At 54.6% G+C, this 20152-nt stretch overlaps 6 protein-coding genes across 6 annotated transcripts; 3 read left to right on the forward strand and 3 right to left on the reverse strand.

Moving 5' to 3' along the window:
• The first annotated feature begins 809 nt into the window (after positions 1 to 809).
• SETTUDRAFT_165895 (uncharacterized protein) lies at positions 810 to 1800 on the forward strand. Its single transcript, XM_008032697.1, has one exon. The coding sequence runs from the start codon at positions 1217 to 1219 to the stop codon at positions 1559 to 1561; it is 345 nt and encodes a 114-aa protein (XP_008030888.1). The 5' UTR covers positions 810 to 1216; the 3' UTR covers positions 1562 to 1800.
• Positions 1801 to 5836: 4036 nt separating this feature from the next.
• On the reverse strand, positions 5837 to 6792 carry SETTUDRAFT_157343 (uncharacterized protein; the record flags this gene model as incomplete). Its single annotated transcript, XM_008032698.1, has 2 exons — positions 5837 to 6465; positions 6549 to 6792. The coding sequence occupies 2 exons, from the start codon at positions 6790 to 6792 to the stop codon at positions 5837 to 5839; spliced, it is 873 nt and encodes a 290-aa protein (XP_008030889.1).
• SETTUDRAFT_174143 (uncharacterized protein) lies at positions 6791 to 11005 on the forward strand (the record flags this gene model as incomplete). The annotated part of the gene is made up of 9 exons (XM_008032699.1): positions 6791 to 6800; positions 7000 to 7140; positions 7192 to 7333; positions 7388 to 8249; positions 9300 to 9390; positions 9632 to 9765; positions 9819 to 10002; positions 10051 to 10363; positions 10412 to 11005. 9 exons carry the CDS (start codon positions 6791 to 6793, stop codon positions 10728 to 10730), a joined length of 2196 nt encoding a protein of 731 aa, XP_008030890.1. The 3' UTR covers positions 10731 to 11005.
• Positions 11006 to 11618: 613 nt separating this feature from the next.
• On the forward strand, positions 11619 to 12996 carry SETTUDRAFT_44337 (uncharacterized protein; the record flags this gene model as incomplete). Its single annotated transcript, XM_008032528.1, has 2 exons — positions 11619 to 12383; positions 12445 to 12996. The coding sequence occupies 2 exons, from the start codon at positions 11619 to 11621 to the stop codon at positions 12994 to 12996; spliced, it is 1317 nt and encodes a 438-aa protein (XP_008030719.1).
• A 1572-nt stretch (positions 12997 to 14568) lies between these two features.
• On the reverse strand, positions 14569 to 15766 carry SETTUDRAFT_142889 (uncharacterized protein; the record flags this gene model as incomplete). The annotated part of the gene is made up of 2 exons (XM_008032700.1): positions 14569 to 15325; positions 15381 to 15766. 2 exons carry the CDS (start codon positions 15764 to 15766, stop codon positions 15046 to 15048), a joined length of 666 nt encoding a protein of 221 aa, XP_008030891.1. The 3' UTR covers positions 14569 to 15045.
• A 419-nt stretch (positions 15767 to 16185) lies between these two features.
• SETTUDRAFT_165898 (uncharacterized protein) lies at positions 16186 to 20045 on the reverse strand. The gene is made up of 7 exons (XM_008032701.1): positions 19840 to 20045; positions 19684 to 19748; positions 19555 to 19630; positions 19237 to 19478; positions 18946 to 19188; positions 16495 to 18896; positions 16186 to 16438 (listed from the first exon to the last, which is right to left on the reverse strand). The coding sequence occupies exons 1-7, from the start codon at positions 19878 to 19880 to the stop codon at positions 16352 to 16354; spliced, it is 3156 nt and encodes a 1051-aa protein (XP_008030892.1). The 5' UTR covers positions 19881 to 20045; the 3' UTR covers positions 16186 to 16351.
• Positions 20046 to 20152: the final 107 nt, after the last annotated feature.

Below are 20152 nucleotides of genomic sequence, written 5' to 3' on the forward strand. Positions count from 1 at the left end.
GCGCCGTAACCTGCGGACCAGCGGTGAAGTAGTCGCAACGCTTTTCGTCGACCGAGAGGGGTCGGCCTTGGCTAGCCGAGACAACGGTGCAGCTCTCTCTTTTTTTTCTCTCTTTCCTGTCGCTTGCTCTCTTTCTGTGTGCGCGCGTGTGTGTGTGTGGGTGTGCTTTAGTTTAGCGGCCGCTCTCTCCTGCACGTCGGGTAGTGCGACTTAGTCAGACCAGAGGTCATCGGACGCACCACAACCCGCCTGCGCCGCCTGCTCATTGGCTGCTGCCTGCAACACCCCAAAAGCCACCCTCCGGTCACGCGGAATCGCTCGGTACATGCGCGCCAGGAACACGGAAAAGGGAGCTGCCAACCCAAGGCTTTACTCCGCCCGTCTCTCTCTCTCTCTCTGTGTGTGAGTACGTATACATGTAATCATCCATCTATTCGACTAGTAAATCCGACGTCACAACCTCCCCACGTGTCGCGGCCCACAGCCCCCTTGCAACCTGACATGTGTGTGTGTGTGTGTGTGTGCCTAACGTCGACGAGCCGCTCCCATGGCCGCTCCCACTTGCTGTAGTAGCTCTCGTGGCCCGCCTGGGCATCCTGTCCATATTCATGCATGTCTCTCCTCTGCGCTTGAGAACTAGCTCAGGGCTCCCGGTGAACACCCCCTCTATCACCCTTTGCTCACCTGACTGCCCACCCACACATGTCACACCCAAGCCCTTGACCGTTCCACCCAAGACCACATATGCGTTCCATACTTGAGACTTCACCAATAATCCAAAAAAAATATGTCCAGATATGATCAAGTATGCGATCTGAGATCAGATGATTAATGCTAAAAAAGACAAGTAATTGGGTATTCCCACCGGGCAACCATGCCGTCTATAAACTACTACTAACACAGACACGTCTTCAAAAGCGAATGATTGCTTTGAACACTACAACATCAACAACAGTATATCCCAAGCGCCATCCAAATGCAGTTCCACCCTCCATGTATAATAAAATAAATACTAATACTAATACTCCTTCAAAAATCCGCCCCAATAATAAGTCGCTCGGTATTACAACGATTGTGGTTACGTGTAGTCTGTGTATGGTGCCTTTGGTGGTTCAAAAAAACAAAATCAAAGAGTGATCCCCTCCAATAAAAAAAAATAGGCGTCTATAGAGAAGATTCGTTCCGTCCACCCGAGGGCCAGCCGTGGTGAAGTAGGATGCGAGTGCGTAAAAACAAGTTGAGCCAGGCACAACAAAAGCGCCAAGGCTGGCAGCCCGAGCAGTCTTGGGGGTCGACGCCACGCGTCAGGCTTGGAGGCAAGACGGGTGTCGACGTTGCTATCCGAGTAGCATGCGTAAGAGGGCGTTTAACCGGATATCGCGTCAAGTGTCAGGTGAGTGACAGGGGGGTGCTTCTGAATCCAAGGCACCAGGTGCGTCCAGAGAGTCAGGCCGTACTAGGTGCTGCACATGCGCTGCGTCTTGTGTTTGGCATGCCAGGCAGCGATTCCAAGCAGTGCGCCCCGAGGAGAGGCTGCATCCAGAGAGTGCCGTCTAGCTGAGGATGCGTCCTGGTTGATCCCGAGGGCAAGCGAGGTGTCGTTGGCTTGACCTTGCTCAGTTCTCCTTTGTGGGAAGCGCTGGCAGAGGGCGCGTTGGTGGTGGGCCGGGGCAAGGTGGGAGGTTCTTGGGAGCCATGGTGGAGTCGTCGAAGATGGTAGCGGCCATTGTATTGTTGTGTGGTGTTGTAGTGTAGTGTAGTGTAGTGTGTAGTGTAGTGTAGTAGTGTAGTAGTAGTAGCGTGGTTGAGCCGGGCCGAGTGGGTGAGAGTGCCGAGTGGGTGAGAGTGCCGAGTGGGTGAGAGTGCCGAGTGGGTGAGAGTGCCGAGTGGGTGAGAGTCGTGGAGCGTTCAAGTGCGTAAGAGGGTCGTCGTGCAAAGCAGATATATAGCAGTGTATACTCTCTTCTAGATGATGATGGTGATGATGTAGTCGGCTTGGATAATGAAACGGGCTCTCTGACAGTGGGGGCGCAAAGTATTTATGCTTGTGCTCAGAGATTGCAGACGCCTAAAATGTCGGTCAGCTCTGTGCTTTGGCGATGTGTGTAATGATGCTAGGCAAGCCCCTCCCCCCAGCACGGGCCAAGCGGTGAAAGAGGCGTTGGGCTGATGAGCAGGAAAGGGGTGGCTCCTGGCGTGTGCATGAGCTAAAGCACGCCGAAACATTGCCCATCCTGGTCACTTAATGAGCAGGGATCCGAGGAAACACGAACCTTTGCGTTACCGCTTGTCGTTTCATCAGCCTTGTGACTGTGTGAAAATGGCCTTGACCCAATCCTGTCCCAGCACTGTCGCCGAGCATCCCGCTCGTCCAGCGCATCACCACCACCACCAGCGCCAGCGCCAGCACCAGAGAGAGCCTAGCACTAGCAGCAACCCAGCGCCCCACGACGCTCGCAACGGGCGGTGAATTGGCCCAGTCTGACATCACACGCTCGCTGCCCGCCGTGTCTAGTGCGAACGGTCGTCGACATTGAAACGTAGCAGCTCTCTGGCCGTCTCCTTTTCGCCTTGGCCTTGTCCTGTCCCCACGCTGCTCGCTGTGCCAGCCTGTGCCAGTGCTGTGCCAACGCGCGCAGGGCTGGGATCCGTCGCCGCCTTAGGTCCGCCGCTGGTCAGAGGTTGAATGTTTGTTTGCGAAACCTTAGAAATAAGCACCGCCAGCCTTTGCCGTGTCCCGTGCGCCCGCCAGGGACGCCATCTGACACAAGCAACCCACATCATGGCCTTTGCCAGCCTGCGCGTTGCAAATTGTGCGACGTCTCTCATCTGCCTGCGCTGCTGCTTCTGCTGCTGCTGCTCCGCCTGCTGCTGCTGACGCCCCTCGCTCGCCCGACGACTTGCACCGCAGCGACACGGACACGCCCAGCTTAGCGTCCATGCCCACCTTCTCCCGTGCTTCTCCCACGCTTCGATGCAATTTCCAGCAAACCCCCCCCCCTAGAATTTTCCGCTCCACTGCGGCCTCTGTCGCCGTCGCCGCAACGCACCCGCACCCTCTGCCACCCACTCTGCCCACCGCCAGCCAATTCTCGCATGACGGCCGCTCCTGGCCCTCTGAATCAGCTGTGCGGCACGCCGGGGCCCTGGTGCGTGTTTGTCATCCTGTCGTCGGGTAGGGTAGGGCAGGGCACGCAGGCAGCCTGAGCCTGCGTGCGCCTGGCGGGCCTTGCCAAGGCGTCGCACAAAAAAAGGCACGTCAGGATTATTTTTGTCCCTTTGTGATTTGCCGAGCCCGCGCGATTCGTATTGGTCCTGGACCCAGTGTATCCTGTTTCTCTTAGAGTTCCGGCGCACCATGTGCTGCCTGCCAACCACTGCCGCCGGACAAAGCCTATTGTCCCAACTGCTCGGCTGCTCCGGAACAAGACGACGAGGCTGGTCACCTCAACCTTGGGGGTGGCCATTCGGCTGCCGCGGAGCGCAAACCACCCATCCACGCTCCTATTGCGGCTGGCGATTCCACGTGGACGCGCAGGGTTCCCGATTGTGTGTAGGTGTGGGTGTGGTGGCCTCCAACCAAAATAGAGAGCCCGGTTAGACTTTGGCCATTGCACCTACTTGGTGCCCTTCCCTGTAGCTCTGCCTGTCGCCCTCGCTCGTGGGAATTGTGGCTTGCTGGGGAGCAATCATGGCAGCAAGCTGACCACCAACACGACGCCCGCCTAGCCGCGCTCGCACTCTCTGGTCGGATGCATTTCCCTATCTTCCTCATCTCGGCCGTGTAGGCGTTAAAGGCCGATGATCAGAAGCAGTGTCCATGGGTGCTTAGGCGGCGCGACTAAGCAAGGCCCTCTGAGATGAAGCACTCATTGTGGGCAGCAAGCGAGGGTCGATCGGCAGGGGCGCCCATTTCGTCAGAGCTCAACGATGGCAACAACAGCGGAGCAGTCGTCTTGCACTCGCTCTCGTGCTCGTGCTGGCGGCCTCGATCCATTGCGCATCCTCGGCAGTTGCTACTCAAGCGTACCGCCCAAAGTCTGCCGTTTCAGCGCGGTGGGGAAATTCTACGACGCTGTTACAGGTCCATGCAAGAGCGTTGCGTTACCATGGCGAAAGCGTGGTTCGAGCGAAAAAGAAAAGAAATGACGTTGCGAAGCGTCGTCGACCTTTCCCGACAACTCGGGCACATGCGGAGAGGGCGGAGAGACGAAGAGACGCCGAGCGTACGACGTGTGGATGCGTGGGCGTGTGTGGGCGTGTGGGTGTGGGCGTGTCGGCTCCTGACAGGCCACCACGCGCCAAGCCATGTGCTGCCCTGCCTGCTATACCGCACTTGCACACTTGGACTTGCGCAAGGCTGTCAGCGCCGCCGCTCGGGGTCTCTTCTCATCCATTCTCGTCACTTCTCAGCCCAATCCATCCATGATGCCATCTCTACTCGGTCCATGGCCCCCCGCGCAAGTCGCCCTGCGAGTCGTCGCCGCCGCCCTGCTCCTATCGCGATCGCCGCGTCCAAGGACCGAAACAACATCGTATCAATTGGCTTCGAACTCTATCCACTGGCTACGTGTTCGCTGCAACTAGTCCAGCAAAATGCCCGACCGCATTGCACGTCCACGCACAATGGCAGCCTTCAGCCTGGCTGACCACCATGGCCGATCACCCGATCGGCACCCCATACTATCACTACATGGGCTCTGTTCTGTTGGTCCCTCCGGCCCTTGGACATACAGTAGGCTGCTGCAGGTACGCGCAAACATTCTCTCGGCGCTGCCTGCACCGCCTGCACCTGCGCGCTGCCTGTGGCTGGCTCTGTCTCGCCTCCTGAAACGCAGGCTGAAGCGCCAGTCTACATGGGCGTACGGCGAGCCCGATGCGCTAGCGCCCCGACGTGCAACAACTCGACATGCAAAGAGAAGACGCTCGACAAGCAGCTGAGAGGCGGGTTCCAGACCAACAACGGCCGCCCTACGCCAAGGCCATCGTTCTTGTTCAGCAGCAGCTATACCCTATAATGTATGCGCGTACATAGTACACAGCGACGGTCTTGTCCTATACCAACATCGGCCTTGTCATGGCAGCGCCCACCCTGGCCCCCTCTGGCCTTGCGCCACAGGTGACACTGCATATCTCGCCCCCAGACTACAGAGGTGGCTTTCAAAAGTTCTTGCTGACAGGGGTTCCTTGGTTACCACCGAAAATATAGCCGAAGACTAAGAATCATACTATATTCGCAACTAAAAGCCCTTAAAATGGGAGTTTGGAGAGAATAATAGCTACTAAAGTATACACTTACAGTAATACACTAACTATATTAGGCATTATTTCTTGCACGCTAAGTAAATAATGGAAACGTTATCACGAGAGTTCGGTCCGATGGATCCGCGCCTTAGCAAGAACTTTTGAAAGCCACCTCTGTACTAGCTGTATATACAGCACATGCAGCCCGCTTAATTGCGCGCTTGTCAAAAGGCGGGGGGTTCTATAGGCACGGGCGCAGCATACTGTACTCGACAGAGGCCCGCGCCATCAGTGGCACATCACGTCCACTCTGGGAAAACGGTTCATTGCCTGAGGCAACCACTCCCAATAAAGACGCACGACCGCCATGCTGCGCCGTGCGTGCATCCCATAGCAGGCAGTGGTACACCCAGCGTGCCCACGTGAATGGGGGGGGGGGAAGTAACATGACATGAAGTCACCCGCGGTCGAGATTCGGCCAGTCGTGTCGGCCTTGGTTTGGTCAGCAAAAGCCTCTTCCATCACGCCGCAACGCAATCACGATTTGCCTCTCGGCTAACATCCATCTAACAAGACTCTTCTTCAACTCTATTCAGACCGCATCTTCATCGTCATCGACGTGGTCCTTCACCGCTTGTGTCGAGACCCACGTTTCCAGTATAGCCTGGCTAGAAGCTGCAGAAGTAGGCTTGCGCCCGCCGCGGCGCTTGACCACCAAACACAGAATGCGTCCATATATGCTAAAACCATCGTAAGACGTATTGAGTCCCAGTTTCTTCTTATCATCTGCACGCGGCCCGTCGCCGCTGTCATGTCCCGCGTTGCTCGCGCCCGCCTTGGTTATCTCTGCTCCAGAGATAGACATGTCCAAACTCTCGCCATTGCTCCAATGGCTGCAAATGTCAGCACTTCGGGTGTCACTCCGGCGGTTTTGGTGCGCTGTATACCTGCGTTGCTTTTCCACCGACTTGGCCTCGGGGATATTGGAAAGGTCAGCAGGCTCGTCGCCGTCCTCTTCCCTAATCACGATTGGCGGTGCTATATCTTCGTTGATTACCACTGGTTCGTCGATAGTTCCCGTGGCCGTGGTGGTGGTCAGCCAGCTAGTGAGTTTACCCGAGTTACTCTGGATGCGGGCCCTGTCTTTGAAGATCTTCTGCTTTGAGAGGACGGAATGCCGGCAGGAAAGTTCCGTCAAGAAAATAGATACCTCAAAATCATCTGGCTCCGGGTTAGCAATAGCACAAGTAAGCAACTAAATTGTTTTGTGAGAGGGGTGCATAGTGGCGCGGGGTGTGTCCTACCTTGGATCACAACATCCTTCACGCCCTTCTTCTTTGCTCTAGCACCACCGCGGCCTTTACCTCTTCCGTTCTCCTCGCGGAGCTTGGGTAGAACCAGCGGGCGTACGGCCTGGATGACGCGTGGCAACGCTGCATCGTCGCGCTTCAGTAGCCATGCCTCTCCGTCGGACGGTCGGTCGAGGTAGATACGCACTTCGAGGACTGAGTGCTTTGTGATTCGAAGATATCTCCGCAATGGCGCCATGGTGCAGGGTTGAGTGTAGAAAACGAAAGCAAGTGCAGCCCAAGCATCCATCTCCAACCATGACGATGGCGATGCGTGTTCACGTGCGGGCGTTCCGACGCTAGTTCCGATCGGCATGCGCACAAGGCCCAAGTTTGTTGCGCAAAGCCCGCCAAAGTCTCCGCCAGTACACCAGCTCTCGCAACACAGTGCCAGTAATGGTGCTAGAACTCCACGTATGGGGTCCAGCATTTGGCCTCCCCTCGCTGGAGCCCGAATGCATTGCCACGGTCGCCTACTGCCGGCGCGTGATTCCTCGAGGACAATGGTCGTTGATTGCAGACTACAATCCAACCGTCGGCACAACGGGTACATGGCTCTGTCGTCATGAAGAGATACACGTAAGCTGACATGTACTAGAGAGTCTACCAATCCTCTTTGATGATGGCGTTGCCACTGCATCCGGCTTCGAGGACATTGTCGCGTATCTTCGCAATTACCCCACAGTCTCCAACGACCTAGATGCTGGTCTCTCGAGCGGCCAGCAGACCGACCGGACTGCGTAAGCCACTCCATTTCCGAGACTGGGATACATTCTTACACCTACGCCCATCAGATACTGCACGTTCCTCCAGTCTACGGCAACCCCGCTGATCGACCTCTCGCTGTACGTTTCGGCCGAAAACTACAACAAGACTACTTCGTCGGCCTATACCGCGGTCCTGCCATGGTATGCAAACTATACAATTCCGCCAAGGCGGAGGGAACTGGCGAGGAACAGAACTGCACACATGGGATTGAGCAGCTTGGATGTAGATACTAGCGCCGAGGAAGGATTCGCACCAGGACGAGGAACTGCATCCTCGGAATATGAGGCTGCTAAACGAGCAGCCGGTATACCCACGGAGAGCCAGCCCAAGACGCTGAGCATCGGACGCGGCAAGGGTCTTGGTGGTCTGTTGGGCGGGCAGATGTATGCTGCTCGCTTCAGACTGGATGCTCTTTCGGCAGAACTTCTGGATCCACTGTCGGATCTGTTGAGGAAAAACAAGTACTTGTTTGGCGGAGATGAGGCGTCGAGTTTGGACTGCCTGGCTTTTGGGTACCTGTCCTTACTCATGTACCCGACAGTGCCCCAGGCATGGATCAGGGAGACCATCCGGACAAAGTACCCGCGCATCGCAGCATACGTAGGCAGACTGCACAGGGATCTCTTTGACGAGGAGGAGATTAAGCCTGTCGAGGTCTGGGCTGTGTCAAGCGGCAAATCAAGGACTGCAGCAGGTACAGTGCTGCCATGGACAGCAAGGCCAGCAGGTTTCGGGGCGAGCACCGTTGGGTATGCAGAGGAGATTTTGGGGAATATTCCCGGCATCCATGCATTGGTCCAAGGGCGGACGATTGTGGCCTCGGGGCCTTTGGTGGTGTCGCAGCGTGCGCGGTCTGAGCTGCCATCGCGGTTGGTCCTCAATACACTGGTGGGTGTTGGCACGGCATGTGTAGTAGGGCTGGCGTCATTGGCGGTACGCCATCGGCGGTCGCCACGAGAGGGCGAGGTGGTTTTTTGGGCGTTGCGTCCAGGCAGTGGCTTGGGCGAGGCGGGCAGCATTCTCAGTGTCTTCGCCAACCAGCTGCACGACGGGGCGCTACAGGCTTCGTTCTAGGCTCTGGAGAGTGACGACATGTAGGGCAGTAAAAAGACGACTAAATGAACAAGCTGATACCCAATCACTAGCCGCCCTCCATGTCGATTCTGTTGTGAAACGGCACTATGCAGCGACGATTGGTTGGGTTTGCCTTGCCAGAGCAGACTGGCGGGCACTCTAATTGGTACACGGGCTCGGTATTGGGGGTGCGAAGTCGGACAAGGTAGGGTTGCAGACAGGTTATTTGCGAACAGCGTGGTCATGGTGGCGTGGATGCGGCTGGGAGCAGAGGCACGGCACACGATAACGTCACCGCGGGCAGCTAGTAGGACGACGAGCAACGGCCAATAACACTAGCGCTGGTGCTAGCGTAGCTACGGAAGCTGGAAGCAGGGCTGAAGGTACCAGACTGCAGGCGACGGCAGTTGCTGTATGCTTGCCATGAGGTGTATGCATGCGTATACACGCACGGCTGCGAGGGTGGAGAAGGGCGGCAGTGGCAGCTCGGCCATGCAGGCACAGGCACAGGCACACGCCCTGGCACACGCCCTGGCACACGCCCACATGGCATGCCGGCGCAGCAAATGTCTGGGCATGTCCATGGATGCAGTGGGGAGGATGTGCAAATGATGCGAGGCAGCGGACGCGCCCGAGAACGATGATCGCCGCGCCGAGTGGGCCCCCGCCAGCCAGCCAGCCAGCACTACGTCATTGATACTCGCTGAACAAAACGTCGCCCTGGCCACGCCCCATCCAGCATTCCATCCCTACAACACTCCACACGCTCCCCCAACCCCACCCGCGACAGCTGAATCCCCACCCCAGCCCTCAAACCACTCTCCGACGACAACAACAATGCACCGAACATACAGCATGCGCCAGTCCCGCGCGCCCACGGCGTCGCAGATCCAGAGCCCTCCGCCGCCCGCATCCTCGACCAAGAGCGGGCGCTTCTTTGGCAAGGGCAACATTGGTATGCTGTGACCGTCGTATTCATCTGCTTTTTTTGCATCTGGTCTGTCCGCCGCAGCCCTTTGCGCACCACGTGCAGCAAGAGCTGTGGGCAGCCGTGTCGCCCAATTGCACACGCAGGCTCCAGCTGCACATGGCCAGCACAGGCTGCCCTCCAGGCTGTGGACCGTCGGATTGCCTTTTGCGTATCCAAGATTCACCGCTTGATGCAACTATTCGCTAATTTTCGCCCTCGCATCCAGGCCACACCTTCCGCCACAAGTCTGCCGGTGCCTTCGGACCCGATCTTGCAAAGAAGCTCTCACAACTCGTCAAGATGGAAAAGAACGTGATGCGCAGCATGGAGCTGGTATCGCGAGAGCGCATGGAAGTAGCGGTAAGTTTGCGCAGCGTTCCTAGTGGCTCGGCTTAATGCTAATCTTCCTCTAGCAACAACTGTCCATTTGGGGCGAGGCTTGCGACGACGATGTCTCTGACGTCACGGACAAGCTCGGTGTCCTCATCTACGAAATCGGTGAGCTCGAGGACCAATACGTGGATCGCTACGACCAGTACCGTGTGACTATTAAGAGCATTCGCAACATCGAGGCCTCGGTCCAGCCCAGTCGTGACCGTAAGTAGCGCACGCTCTGTTGGTCAAACGAAGCTCACAACTATGCAGGAAAGCAGAAGATCACGGACCAGATTGCCCAATTGAAGTACAAGGAGCCCAATTCGCCCAAGATTGTTGTTCTCGAGCAAGAGCTTGTCCGTGCCGAGGCCGAGTCCCTGGTCGCCGAGGCTCAGCTGTCCAACATTACCCGTGAGAAGCTCAAGGCAGCCTTTACATATCAGTTCGATGCCATGCGGGAACACTGCGAAAAGCTTGCCATTATTGCCGGCTACGGCAAGCATCTTCTTGAATTGGTCGACGACACCCCCGTGACGCCTGGAGAGACGCGCCAGGCCTACGACGGCTACGAGGCCAGCAAGGCGTATGTAACAAGCACGTGTAGTTGATTGATTTCGCTAACAGGGCACAGCATCATCCAAGACTGCGAGGACGCTCTGACCAACTGGGTTTCCCAGAACGCCTCTGTCTCAGCCAAGCTATCTCAGCGATCACGGACCCTCTCGCAGCGCCGCCGCAACCAGAGCCGCAACCGCGCCGAGGGCATCGATCTCTCTGGGCAAGACCAGGCCCTAGACCGGGAGTCTGGTCTGTGGATCCCTGCCTCGGAACATCAAGGTAACGGCTACGAGGACCACGAGGGGCAGGATGATCTCGACGACGAGAACACATCTACTATTGCTAGCGAGCACCAGCGCGGCCGCGAGGAGGCGAGAATGGTGGCTGCTTAATGGTGGTGCTGACGGCATGAGTAGTGTTCCGCTCCATCTCAACTAATAGTCCGTCTTCGCAAAGACTGACGATGTATACCCCTGAAGGAGCGGACGATGATGCGGCAAATTTACACCCAGCTTTTCAATCTTATGTAGCGTGGGCTATGTGAGGGAGACTTTCTGGATAACTTGCTCTCACGGCAGGTCGGGCTTGTTTTGTATGCAGATATCACGGTTTGTTTGACGATTTTATGGTGCACAGCGTTCGCGGTAGCTTTCTGTAATGAAGATGATGTTTTCATCATGCCCGTTGCAACCGTCGTCGTGTGATTCACGGCCTTGCCCCATGGATACCCCACATACTGCACGTCACAGCATGCCGAGCCGTGATGCCGGGCAAACACCGAGGCCTGTCCCTGCTTGGCTGAGCAGCCGGCTTCCCCAATCTAGCCTAGTGGTCGGCGAATGACCGAATGCCCACTTTCCGTGGGACGGCCAGGAACCCCCGCCTTTGCCTCTTTCAACACAGGGCGGGGTGACAGGATGAATGCCACACTCCGAAGACGGCTGATTTGCCGGCTAAGCAGTGGCAGACTACGGTTGTGGTTGTGACGTTGGGACATGGGGGTGGGGTTTTTTTACTCTGGGGTTGAGCTCGACAAGTTTTGGAAACTACTACTACTACTACTTTTCTTCTGCATACTATTCTTGTTCGGTCGGAATCTCTCGTGAGAAGAGGACAGCGTTTTTTTAAACGAGTGGATTACAGACGAGACTGAGAGAAGTTTTTCCTCTGGACAAAGAGTTGGAATTGAGATTTACTCTCTGGGTATCTATTTGCAATCACCTTACCACGGGATTTGGAATATCGACACACATACCTACCGCTATCCTCCACACGTCACAATGTCTTCCAAACCCCAGGTCGGTTTCTGCGGCCTAGGCGCCATGGGCATGGGCATGGCCACGCACCTGGTCAAGCAAGGCTACCCCGTCACCGGCTTCGACGTCTACCCTCCTTCTCTGGAGCGGTTCGCGAAGGCGGGTGGAACGCCCTCGAGCTCGCTGTCCGAGTCGGCAAAGGACAAGCCCTTCTACATTGTCATGGTCGCATCCGCCATGCAGGCGCAGCCCGCCCTCTTCGACAAAGACGGCATCGTGAACGCGCTGCCTCAAGGTGCCACGCTGTTCCTGTGCTCCACGGTGCCCAGCGCGTACGCCCAGGCCGTCGAGAAGCAGCTTGCGGACATTGGCCGCTCCGATATCGCCTTCATTGATGCGCCCGTGTCAGGCGGCGCCATCCGAGCCGCAGACGGCACGCTGTCCATCATGGCGGGAGCATCCAGCGCGGCGTTTGAAAAAGGCCAGTTCCTGCTCGAGGAAATGAGTGCCCCCTCAAAGCTGTTCATTGTCGACGGCGGCGTCGGCGCAGGCAGCAACATGAAAATGGTGCATCAGGTCCTTGCCGCCATCCAGATTCTCTCGCTCAACGAGGCATACGGGTTTGCGGCGCGCATGGGCGTCAACGGCCAGGATCTGTACGACCAGGTCGTGGGCAACAAGGACGCTAACAAGGCGTGGAGCTGGATGTTTGAGAACCGCAGCCAGAGGACGCTCAAGCAGGATTACGTTCCCGGTGCGAGTGCCGTGACGATTATTCTCAAAGACACGGTATGTTTGTTCTCTGCACTGTAACTTTCCCGTGCTGTGGACTAATATCAAGATACCGCAGGGCATCATCACTTCCATGTCCCGCAGCGTCATGTTCCCAGCGATGCTGTGCTCCGCCGCCGAGCAAGTCTACTTCACCGCGCTGGACCGCGGCTGGGGCGCCGAAGACGACGGCGGCATAGTCCGTCTCTGGACCCCAGACGCCGTCACATCCATCCCATCCGACCGTCTCTCTGCCTCGGAAAAAACCGAAAAACTCAACCACGTCCTCAATCTCCTCACGGGCATCCATCTCGTCGCCGCCGCCGAAGCCGTCGCCCTCGCCCACCACGTCGGCATCCCGCTCCCCCAGTTCTACGAGCTCGCCTGCGACGCTGCCGGCGGCAGCACCATGTTCAAGGACGCGGGCAAGCACATGATTGACGTGCTGGACGGCAGGGGCGATGGTACCGGTGCCGTGCTGAGCGGCTACATCGAGGCGCTGCGCCTGGCTGTTGACGAGGCGCAGAAAATTAAGTCCCCCCTGTTTCTGGGTACCGCGGCATTAAACGTACTGCTGCAGACGCGGAAACAGCCGAGTATCAAGGCCTTGCTGGATTGCTATCTCGGTTGAGTTGAGTCGGAGGGAGATATGTAGTAGATGTATGAATTGAGAAGTTTTTTTAACATATACCTCAGTAATGTGATCTCTCTCTCTCTCTCTCTCTCTCTCTGTCTGTCTGTCTGTCTGTCTGTCTGTCCGTGTGTGTATGTGTGTATTTTAACATTGAAAAATCTTTTTAATACAAAACACGGCTTGTCCCGCGCAAGTAAATTCTTGATGATAAACAGAATCCCTAAAAACCAATTATCATCCGTTCATTCTCCTTGCTACATTACATGGTTTCCTCTATCTCTTTTCTAGATGCAATGCTGGAAGTATGACTTGATTATGTGTGTAGCTCGTGTAAAATAAATAATGATTATGAAAAAAAAGGGGGGGGGACTAAATGTGTGACAAGGAGAAGAAGAAGGAACTGAAGAAGAAGAAGAAGGAAAGATTTTCTACGCTGAATCATCGTATAAGCATTGGTTGCAACAGAAGGCAGAAAATAACACGAAACAGGGTATGAATCAGGTCCCAGTCTGTGTAGCACTGATAGAAATAGTATGAGGGGATGTGAAATGTGGTTCCTCTTTCTCATCACTCTTTCTCATTTCTTCATACACCCATCTTTCTCCCTCCTCCCCCCCCCATCAAAAAAAAGAAGAAAAGAAAAAAATCAACAACAACACATACTTACCCATATTCCAAACAACCATGAATTCTAAATCCCTTCGTATAAGCGCCATCCTATCTCCACAAGTGAAAAATAGAAAGCGAGATGAATAGATTCTAACAGCAAAGAGTCAGGAGCAAGATATACATATACAAACTCCACTTGCTTTGCTGGGGACTGCGGGGATTACAGCGACTACAACTATGTAACCCCCCCCCCTCTTTTTCCAAGTCTGCGGTTTTTTTTTGTTGGTGGTGATGGGTTTGTGGTGTAGAGTGACTTGAAAGGGAGAGAGAGAGGCCGAAAACAGATACAATCGTGTCTCTAGCGGCATATACCGTATTTATGCGAACCTTCCTTTATAGCTGACTAGGACATATCTCACACGGTACCGTCGTGTTATCAGAAAAGCGCTTCCGAGGAGACGTCGTTGGATTCGTCTGGTATACAGGGATTCATACCATGCGGTGATGAATACGCAATTGATGAATGAGAACCGTACTTCTCGATCCTGCTCGCTATTCACCAAAGTTTTGGTGACATGACATGGGTGAATTTTTCCATCTTCTTTTTCACATTTGGTAGCGGAATACCAGGTATGCACATACAATGCCTATTCGATTACTTACCTCGAGAAGATGTACTGCGGCGCCTTTTGCGAGCCGCACGACTAACATTGATACCTGCGTAGTTTATGTAAAGCCTGAGATGATTCGCGAGTGAAGCATTATTCTCTCGTCATGACAGCGTTGGTGCAAGTCTTGTATTTGACCATCTCGCTATAGACTATCGTCCTTTCAATCTCACTACAGAGCAAAGACACGTAGTCGTGTACACTGAACATGCACAATGACGAAAAGTACGTGTTATTTTCTCAAGACGTGGATATCGATATGCAACAATCTTTGATCAGGTCATGTTCTAAGATCAAGAGCAATAAACATCCGCTGCAGTTGTGAAACTTTTATCTCTGTCACCCTGTCTGCCATCTTTCCTCTTGCCTGCTCGCCTGATTCACACTCGCGTTGCTTTCATGGCTATTGGTGTACCATATGCTCCAACACATGTAAACCTGTATGCTGTATACAAAGTCCTGAAGCATACAATTCCCCAAGGACAGCCATCATCCGCCAACACTTCTGATCTGCATGTCCCAGTAGTTTGGGATATTGCATATCACCACAGGCTTGTGTTCCTGTGCAAGGACTCTGGGGACAGAGACTACTTCGTAGCTTACAAAGACATGTGGCTGTCCTTCTTAAACGTCGCTTCGTGCGAGGGAGCGCAAACCCAGCCCTGTTTTCGCGGAACGGCGACTCTTAACTGTGGGGAGTTTCTTAGTTCCCTCCCGCTCTGCTTAAGAGCCCGTAATTGTTCTTCAGTGCGGCATCGCTACTGTAAAATCATGTTCGCAATGCCTTTTCTAGATCCCTAGTCTCCTTGCTCAAATCTTGCACATCGTCTTGGGCCATTGTCTGCGCGCTAGCATCCAGATCTTGTATGATATTCTCCAGGCCCCTTACCAGCGCTTCGATCTCTGCGCGCTGTGCTGCCACGGTCGATAGCAGCTCCGTGTTCGATTGTTGCGTCTCAATGAGCTTGGCATTCATGTCGGTAGCTTGCTTCTCAAGAAAGGGCATGAGGTGGGCCAAGTGAATCTCAGAAGGTGTAAGAGTATGAGGTCTGCGTATAACAGTCAGCGTTCTGAGAACATGGTCGACACATATGCTATACTTACGGCACCGGTGTTTCCACAGGCCCACCGTTTGCGCTTTCTTCAGCTCGTTTCTTTCTGAGCCTGGCATCCTCTATACATTGGTCTAGAGAGTTGAGCAGCTTAACGACGTTCCTTCTCTCCATAATATCCTCAAAGTTGGTCTTCCATGTTCGATCAAGTTGGTCCACAATCTGCCCCCTCAGGTTGTCCAGCACTTCGGGACTATATTGCGCAGCGGTAGGGAAGCATGAAGCAAAGTTCTTGGCCGAGCACTTATCTAGAGTCGCTTTCGAGGCTTGGTTAAAGACATTGATTAGACCTTGCGCGCGTGGTCCAGGTGTCTCGGCGATGGGTCTGGCAGGTGTAGGAGAGGGCGAGCGAGAATCTGGGTTCGTGGCAGCAGGCATGATATATAGATTCAGAGTAACTTGGTACCAAAGTCGTGATATACTGGTACTAGCAGTGCGTGTCGCATTCCATTCATCCCAGCTCTGTTTACTCGATAACACGCTAATTTCTCACGTGATAACGCGCTTTGCCAGGGGACCCCACTTCCCCGCAGTCACTCATGAATATTGGCTGAGGGAGTTTAGGAAAATCAGGCTGTCGGAGAGCAGGCGGGCAGAACCTAAATGTTCTGCTTGTCCTGCTTGAAAACGGGTCCAGTTATCTCAACCAGTTAAATTCAAATTGACCATAGGTGGTCTATAACAGGCTGCAGAGATGTTCGAGGACATAGCAGTTTGATAGCATGCAATATGTATTTGACGTACAAGAACTGCATGCAATGACTGATTCTTTGTAGAAATCAAGGAAAAAGATGGTATTCATTGCCATTGACATCCAACCAGACCATTCTCCTCTAAGCAGATATTCGAGAGAAATGCAACCAGAATCCCTCTTCGACATCCACTACTAATTATATAAAAGAACAAAAGTACTAGCCGTGCGAAACAATCATCCCAAGCGAGTGCTAGTTTACGAATACTGGCTTACTCCTCCAAATAAGAGAGCTTACGCATCTCACCCAGTCTAGTCCTAGCCTGAGCAAGCGCATTCTCGAGCTGAAGGATTTCGACCTGTAACAGCATGTTAGCCATGTCTCACCCGTACAAAATATTAGACTGCGACATACCTGCTGCTCCATCTGCCTGACCTTGAACTCGTGGTCACCCAGCTTGCTGTAGTCCACAGCCTCGCCCTCATCCCTGTTCTTCTGGGCGATAATCTCCTGCACCTGCCTAACAAGCGACCTGCAAGCCGCGGTGACAGTCTTGGACGCGCTCTCCAGCTTGTCTTGCGTCTTGCTCATGAAGCTAGCCTTGACACGACTAGCCGCCACCAATTGAGCGGTTGAGGCAGCGACATCGTTGGAAGCGACAATGAGTTGCTCGGGCGAGTTGCGGCCGGAGATGACACCGTCGGCAGTTTCGATGAGCATGTTTGTGGATGTAGCGACAGCCTTTGCGGCACTGATAAGTCCCTCGGTCCAGCGGTTGTGCTTCTTGTAAAACTGAGTCTTGGTCATGCTGCCTCGGCCTTCGCGCACAATTTCTTGCTGCGAAGCCGTTGCGGCCTTGATGAGCTGCGCGATGGCATTTGTGACGGCAATGGCAGCCTCGAGAATCGAGTCGTGGATCTTGAGCTCGTAGGTCGAGTATGAGTCTCTGGGTTTCTTCATCAGCTTAGATAGACGCTCAGTAGCTGCGTCAATGGCGTTGGCAGCCTTGGTCAGTTCGCTATCGACCAAGTCACCAAGATCACCTGTAGCATTGGTAATCTTGCTCTTGGGTGCGAATGCATCTGCAAGCTTGGACAGACTCTGCAGGTTGCGCACCACCTCCGTGCTGTTATTAATGACAACGTTGATCTTCTGCTCAGCGTCCAAATCGTACAGGCGCACCGACTGGACATTGCGGAAGAACCTAATAGTCGAAGTTGCCGAGGCTCGCGCGCCGTTGATGAGCTGGTCTGCCTTGTTCTCATCGGAGGCGAAGCGCGTCAATCCCTTGGTGTTCACGAGCACATCGACGATAGCGCCACCAAAGTTGTTGACAGCATTGATGACTTCGGCGTGCTTGGCGTTTGGTCCATCGGCAATGAAGTTATTGAACGCGGTTGAGAACTCCATGGTGCATGTTGACGCCTTCTCAATTTGCGAGAGCACGTATGAACCAGTTGCATTCTGGTTTCCAGCTTGCATAGGAGAATCCAATTCATACAGTGCATCATCAACCCGCTGTACACCACTTTGCAGGACAGAGTCGATGATGTCGTTGATCTTTTGGAGACTGTCTTGGATCAGAGTATCCAGATGACCGTCCAGGACATTGTCGTTTGTGCTCGAGTTGAGTTTCAGCTCGTTCAACTCTAGCAGGGTCTGGTCCATGCCGGCACGGAAAATCTCGAGCTCTTCCTCCTTTTCACGCAGTTGACGTTCCAGATCAGAGTCGCCCTCGCGGTACTTCATCTGCATGTCATCCAGCGCGCGTGTCTTGTTTCGTAACGCTTCCTCCAGGTCTGCAATCTCCCGGTTGTGCCTTGAAAGCATTGCAGATAGCTCGGAGCCCTTGCCACGCTCAGCATTGTCGGCACGGTCCAATGCAGAACGAAGCTCACGCTTGAGCTTTTCGACTTCCTCACGATGACCTCCAGTGTGGCGGTCCTTGTCCATGAGCGCGCGGTCGCGTTCGCGGATCATATCAGCCAGCTCTAGGTTCTTGGTCTTGAGCTCTCGCTGCAGCTTGTCTCTTGCGTCTATGGCCTCTTGGGCAGAGTTGGCTTTGAGTTGCACCGTCTTGAACTTTTGCAGGAGCTGAAGGTGCTCATGTCGCAGTTGCGAATAAAGCTTAGCCAGTGACTCGTACTTTGACCTCCAGGTATTGAGCTGTTCCTGGAGCGCCCGTATTTGGTCATCTCGAGAACCCATTTGCTGCTGGAAGTTCTGGTTCATCTGGTTGATCTCTCCTTCGAGAGCCTTCATCCGTTGATCGTATTGCTGCAGCATCAGCTGATCGCGCTCGTACTGGGCGCGTGCATTCAGGTTCTCGCGCTCAAGCTCAGCAAGGCGACCCTGAGTCTGTTGCTGGTACTGCTCGCGCATGAGCTGCTCTTGCGCCAAGCGAGCTTGCTCAGCCTGAAGCCTCTGTTGCTCCTCAAACTCACGCTGTGCTTGCAACTGCATCTGTTGTTGCTGCTGCTGGGCTTCCTCCCATTGCCGTTGTAGCCTCTGCTGCTCCGCCTCATATTCTGCCTGTTGCCTTCTCTGGTTATCCTTCCAGAACTCGTTGATAGGCTCAGGATCGATCGCAGGCGCTCGCTCGGGCTCAGGCTTCTCATTTTTAGGTCGTGCAGGCAAGGCGGGTGCGTTCTCGTCTTCAGACAACAAATTTGGGGGTTCTTGGGGTAGCTTGGGTACGGTAATAAGACTGGTCAAGTATCGGAGGTTCGAGCATTCGTAGTAGAACTTGACAAGACGGTAGTGCTGTGCATCGTATCGGCCACGCAGGGGCGAAAGTGCCTCGTCATCTCCAAGAGCTATACAGTTTAGTCAGGTCACAGGCCAGCTGAAAATGCCAGGACTTACTCGTGTGCATGGCGCGAAGCATGCTGGTGATGAACTTGTAGATACCATAGCTCTCCTGAACCAATGGTACCAGCGCAGCGATTCTGCATTCATTGTTCGTACCGCTTCGGAAGTGGGAAAAGATGAGTTTCTGGAAGGCGTCGATTTGATCTTGGAGGGTCATCAGGTCGGAGATGGTCTCGTAACCTTCGTTGGGGTCATTGATCGACTTCAAACTGATGTACTCTTCATATTCGAAAGTTCCTGTTCTATGTTAGGCAGCCATTTCGAGAGCGCAGCCGCCTCTCGTACCGTTGAATTCTGGATGTTGCCGATGGAAGGCAAGCTTGGCCAGGAGATAGTAAATGTACTCGGAAATGAGTGGCGCATATCCTCGCATGCCCTCGCCAGCGGCCGAGCCCCGCGACAAGCTCTCGATCCAGCTGGTGTTTGATTGCGCCTCCTTGAGAGCAATGGGATGGCCTTCCTGAAGGACCTTGTGGACGGTGATGAGCGCCTTGAACGTCTGCACCTCGTCGGCAAGAATTGGCTGCCTGTACTCGCTGTCAACATTGCGCGAGGCCCCAGCGGCGCGACGGCGCAGAGCAACCAGACGCAAACTCGACCTACACTTTCATGCCTTGCCAGAACGAGGCCGAGCTCTTGTGGTCCCACGTGTAGACGATGCATGCTCGCACGTGTTTTCCTGCGCAGGTACATGAGTATTGCTGACATTGTGCGGAGGTGCGCGGCACGTACGCTTGGGAGAGACCTCGTCGATGCTGGTTGCTTTGCGAATGTGAATGGAAAGCTCCGACTCCTGCCTAGACATGTTTGTTAGCCCTGGTCAGTCGCCAGCCCAGCAGCCGCCGCCGTGAGGGTCTTTCTGGCAGTCCTGATCGCCACAGCACTTACTTGCCCATGTCGACATTGCGCGAGCTTCCGTAGAGCGCCATGCTGCTCCGTATAAGCTCCCTGGCAAGCTACGTGTTGGTGATCGCAAGTAGGCAGGGAGACGCAAGACGTAGTGTTAGAGTGAAGAAAGGAGCGAAAAGGCACAGGCACAGCGAGAGAGGTAGTGGGGCCTGGTTATTGGGTTTCGCTGTCTAGTCGACTACCAGGAGCTCTCGTACCCAAGTTGGGTTGGCTGTGCCTCGACCCGACGAGGGTGGTTCGTGCTCCTTGGCGCTTCGTCATCGCCTTTGCCCGTGAACCCTTCTCCGCATGG

Source organism: Exserohilum turcica, assembly GCF_000359705.1.
Source record: "Exserohilum turcica Et28A unplaced genomic scaffold SETTUscaffold_8, whole genome shotgun sequence".
Classification (NCBI taxonomy): Eukaryota; Fungi; Ascomycota; class Dothideomycetes; order Pleosporales; family Pleosporaceae; genus Exserohilum; species Exserohilum turcicum.

Coding starts and splice junctions, on each gene's coding strand:
- SETTUDRAFT_165898 (XM_008032701.1), bottom strand. CDS start 19,880: ATGGCGCTCTACGGAAGCTCGCGCAATGTCGACATGGGCAA. Junction 19,189..19,236: donor GCAACATCCAGAATTCAACG/GTACGAGAGGCG, acceptor AACATAGAACAG/GAACTTTCGAATATGAAGAG. Junction 16,439..16,494: donor TCAGGCAGATGGAGCAGCAG/GTATGTCGCAGT, acceptor ATGCTGTTACAG/GTCGAAATCCTTCAGCTCGA.
- SETTUDRAFT_165895 (XM_008032697.1), top strand. CDS start 1,217: ATGCGAGTGCGTAAAAACAAGTTGAGCCAGGCACAACAAAAGCGCCAA.